General features: G+C 37.1%; 1 protein-coding gene across 1 annotated transcript in view; it reads right to left on the bottom strand.

Annotated features, from left to right (window-relative positions):
* wdtc1 (WD and tetratricopeptide repeats 1) overlaps nt 1-4,119 on the bottom strand; it is a 20,302-nt gene that overhangs the window by 7,803 nt on the left and 8,380 nt on the right. Inside the window, exons 6-9 of the mRNA XM_016541069.1 lie at nt 2,289-2,471; nt 1,250-1,344; nt 860-975; nt 692-767 (exon numbers count right to left, since the gene is read on the bottom strand). Of these exons, the coding sequence (XP_016396555.1) occupies nt 692-767; nt 860-975; nt 1,250-1,344; nt 2,289-2,471 (470 nt within the window). The remainder of the gene's footprint in view (nt 1-691; nt 768-859; nt 976-1,249; nt 1,345-2,288; nt 2,472-4,119) is intronic.

The raw sequence follows: 4,119 nt of genomic DNA on the forward strand, positions 1-4,119 counted from the left end.
CCCTGATTTACAGAAGAGACCCACTAAAATGTCATTCAGTGTAACAATCTTATCAGGCATATTTACAACAAAAATCAATTAATGACATATTAACAGACTAATTACTTTCACCCCAAATACTAATTAGTTGTAATTTTACATTTTTAAAATGTGCCTCTATCCTAGGTTTTGCCCAATCGTCAGTAAGATTTTTTTACTAATTTAAAACACAATCAAATGTACTATGCTGTCTTATTCTTTTATATATTTTAATATGTACACGTCAGAATAAGCATGTCGTTGAATTTTTACATAAATATTAGTGTTACACTGAATGACAATGTAACATCATTTCAACCAAATTGTAACATTTTATTCTCCAAAAACTTAAAAGTAGACACTTTGCTTACATTCAATGTGCTTTCTATGGACATAAAATCACCTTAATCGTCTTAACGTCTTTGACCCATTTATATACACATAATAAATATACACAGAACACACACATATATTATGTAAACAAAAACTTTTATTTTGGATGCGATTAATCGCGGATTAATCGTTTGACAGCACTAGAAATAATTATCTTTTTAAATTTTTTTAGCTATATCGTTCATCCCTATTAATTATTATGATCCTAAATGCAGTAATATGACTGACTAATATATTTATAATAATACAATTCGTGTCTACGACAGCATTCACATCTTACCCGATGACGAGTGGCATTTTTTGGGCAGCAGAAATGTGTACGGCCTCTGTTTGAACGTCAGATCAAATAAATACACCTGCAAACAGGAAGCAATACTGGGTAACTGCGCATCAAACATCTTCGTCAGTAACGAATCAGCATAATCAGCAGCGAGCGTCACTAGTTTACCTGCTCTCCACCCATGTTCACCAGCAGCTCGGTGCCGTCTGGACTGAATGTGACGTAGGTGGCCACCAGAACTCGTAATCTGTTATTATAGTCAGGAAGCTTCACAGGCAAGTGACCTACAAACGGAGGGAAACATCTGTAAAACCTGTTTTCCCAATAGAGACAGAGCACATTTAGGCCACGCCCCCACACCACAATCCAACGCTCTCCATTGACTTTGTATTGCGGGAAGCTGCCTCCTTGTCATTATATAACAGGTTCACATCGGGTGGTGAAATATTTTTTGTTATAAGTCAGAAATGACAAGGAGGCAGCTTCCCGCAATACATTATCGCTCTGTCTCTATGCAGAAGATCATCCATGAGAAACACCGCGATACTGTCGACAAACCTGCGACATAGTACTGTCCAGCGCCGTCCGGTATCGATTTCTGCTTGTCGCAAAACGTATGAACACCGGCTGAGCTACTCTGATTCATAGACTTCCTAGAAGAAGGTTGAGAAGACCGTAACGTTACACACTAAAGAAAACATCCCTCAAAATTATAACAACATGGATCTATGTATTGTATATTCTGGAATATAATGTGACTTGTGTCTTAAAATGTCCATATAATGCAACTAACGTCAAGCACGCAAATATGTGCAATATTTACATTTATAATACGGATAGTTCCGGTCCTTGATTCTGATTGGCTGAGCCGCGTTCGAAGCTGTTGTAAATTACTCTACAAAGTAACATACACCTTTGTTTACGTTTGTCTGTTGCTCGGCAACCACTTTGTTGCAACCACAACTGTTTCTGAGGAGCTACATTGTTTGGTGGAAGAATACTGTTTTTATTAATATCATTACACTTTATTTGCTCTGTTTTATTTAGTGAAACCTTACTACGTATATGGAATAACCGTTTTATAAAAGCAATAAGCCCCGTGAAGCCGTGGTTTACAGTGAATTTATAACAGCTAAGGGCCGTTGTTTGGCACGACAAAAAAACAGCTAAATCCCCTCAGCTGTTATAAATTCACTGTAAACCACGGCTTCACGGGGCTTATTATTATCTGCAAAATTAATACATTATAGTGTTTGTAAAAGTTGTGTTTTAATTTCCAGTATTTTACATTATTTCTGAATTTAGTAATAAAACGAGGCTTTAATCCCCGTTGCGATTCAATAATGCAATTTTGACCAGGTGCAGCTTATTTTCAGAAAAATACAGGTACAGTATTTCAAGCAATATTCCAGCCAAAAATTAATGCATTTTTGATTGAACACAAGTGAATGAGATTTGAGAGCTGCTGTGGAGGGGGAAGTTATTAACAAATAATGCCTGTCTGTTCATTTTAACAATAATAATCACCATTGAATTTGTTTTGTATGGACATTCTGTGTTTACTAGTGAAGTATTCCTTTAATAACACTGAGATGACCTGTGATTGTGGATCATTCGGATGTCGTAGAGCCGGACGAAGGGCCCGTTGGCTCCCACAGCCATGTAGTTATTGTCACGAGGGTTGATAGCCAGACATTTGGCTTCCACGAGCTGCCCACAATACTCCGTCAGATCGATTAACACCTCCGAGCGTTTACTGCTCTCTCTCAGATCATACTGCCTGATGGGAAAAACACAGACCACAGGCTTGAAAACGACTGCATGGTGAAAAGTGTCTCTATATGACAGAGGCTTGAATAGCAAGAGAGACTGGAAAAGAACATTTACATTTTGATGCCAGATTAATTTTTCCTTTTGTAATAATTGTTCACAATCAGACCAGAAACTTCCGTAAAGAATGTAAACGGAGCCAATTCTGATTTCACATTCAATTTAAATAGGTGCACATTTGTGACCCTGGACCACAAAACCAGTCATAAGGGTCAATTTGTCTTAAATTGAGATTTATGCATCATCTGAAAGCTGAATAAATAATCTTTCCATTGATGTATGGTTTGTTAGGATCGGACAATATTTGGCCGAGATACAACTATTAGAAAATCTGGAATCTGCAGGCTCACATTTAACATTTTTAGCATTTTTGCTGCAAAATCCAGTCATTTCAATAGGAATCTACATGATTGGGAATTTCATGTGAAATGCAAATTTTGCAATGAGATTTTGCATGAGGACTTTGAGCAAAAAAAGCTCAATTTCTATTTTTTGCCTGCAAAATGTGGCTAATGCGATGGCACCTTGTGTTTAAAAAGCAGCAGTAAAAGCTGTGTCCTCTACATGTCGGCTCTCGCGTTAGTCAGGGACCTGCTGTGTGTTTTCATGTCCACACATCATTCAGAGCCTGCAGCCAACACAACATCTGGAGAGGCTTGAACAGAGTTTTCAAGGGCATACAAGCCGTTCCCACGAGCCTCATTAACCTCGAGGAGACGTATGACTGAACTTCTGCTGCAGGCTCGAGTCAGTTCCTTTGAGAACGAGACTGAGCTCGACTAGACTTCGTGTTAGTTCAGGAAATCTGATTGGACCTTGAGATTTTCAGAAGTGCATCAGGGTTATTACTGTGTTAACTGAAACTAAAGCCATCAAAAAAAAAAAAGTTGGTTGCTTGAAATAAAATAAATGCTAACTGAAATAAGATATAAAAAATCTTGGCCTTATTTTAATTTAGTTGCAACATATTTGCTAAAAATAACTAAAAATTAAACTAATAAAAATGCAATAGAAAATATACAGACGTATTACAAAGAACACACAAAAAACGACAAAACAAACAATAAAATTACATGTAACTAAAATTAAAAGCTCAATATATATATATATACACAGTGCCCTGCGAAAGTATTCAAAACCCTTCATTTTTTCACGTTTTGTTATGTTGCAGCCTTATGTTAAACTGCTTTAAATTACTTTTTTTCCACATCAATATACACTCCATACACCATAATGACAGAGCAAATAACAGAACTGTCACAACTTTGTAAATTTATAAAAAAAAAATAAAAAGCTGAAGTAAGCACATTGCATAAGTATTCAAACCAAATTCAGTACTTAACCGAAGCACCTTTACAGCCTCAAGTATTTTTGGGTTTGATGCGACAAGCTTTGCACATCTGCATTTGGCAATTATCTGCCATTCTTCTCCTCACCTCTTCACCTCTCAGGCTCTGTCATGTTGGATGGGGCAGATGCACATTTTCAGGTTTCTCCAGAAATATTTGATTGGGTTCAATCCCAGGCTGTGGCTGGGTCACTCAAGGACATTCACAGAGTTGTTTATAAGCCACTCTTGCTGTGTGCTTAGGTTCATT

This window comes from Sinocyclocheilus rhinocerous, unplaced genomic scaffold, assembly GCF_001515625.1.
Source record: "Sinocyclocheilus rhinocerous isolate Xijiao unplaced genomic scaffold, SAMN03320098_v1.1 scaffold1359, whole genome shotgun sequence".
Lineage (NCBI taxonomy): Eukaryota > Metazoa > Chordata > Actinopteri > Cypriniformes > Cyprinidae > Sinocyclocheilus > Sinocyclocheilus rhinocerous.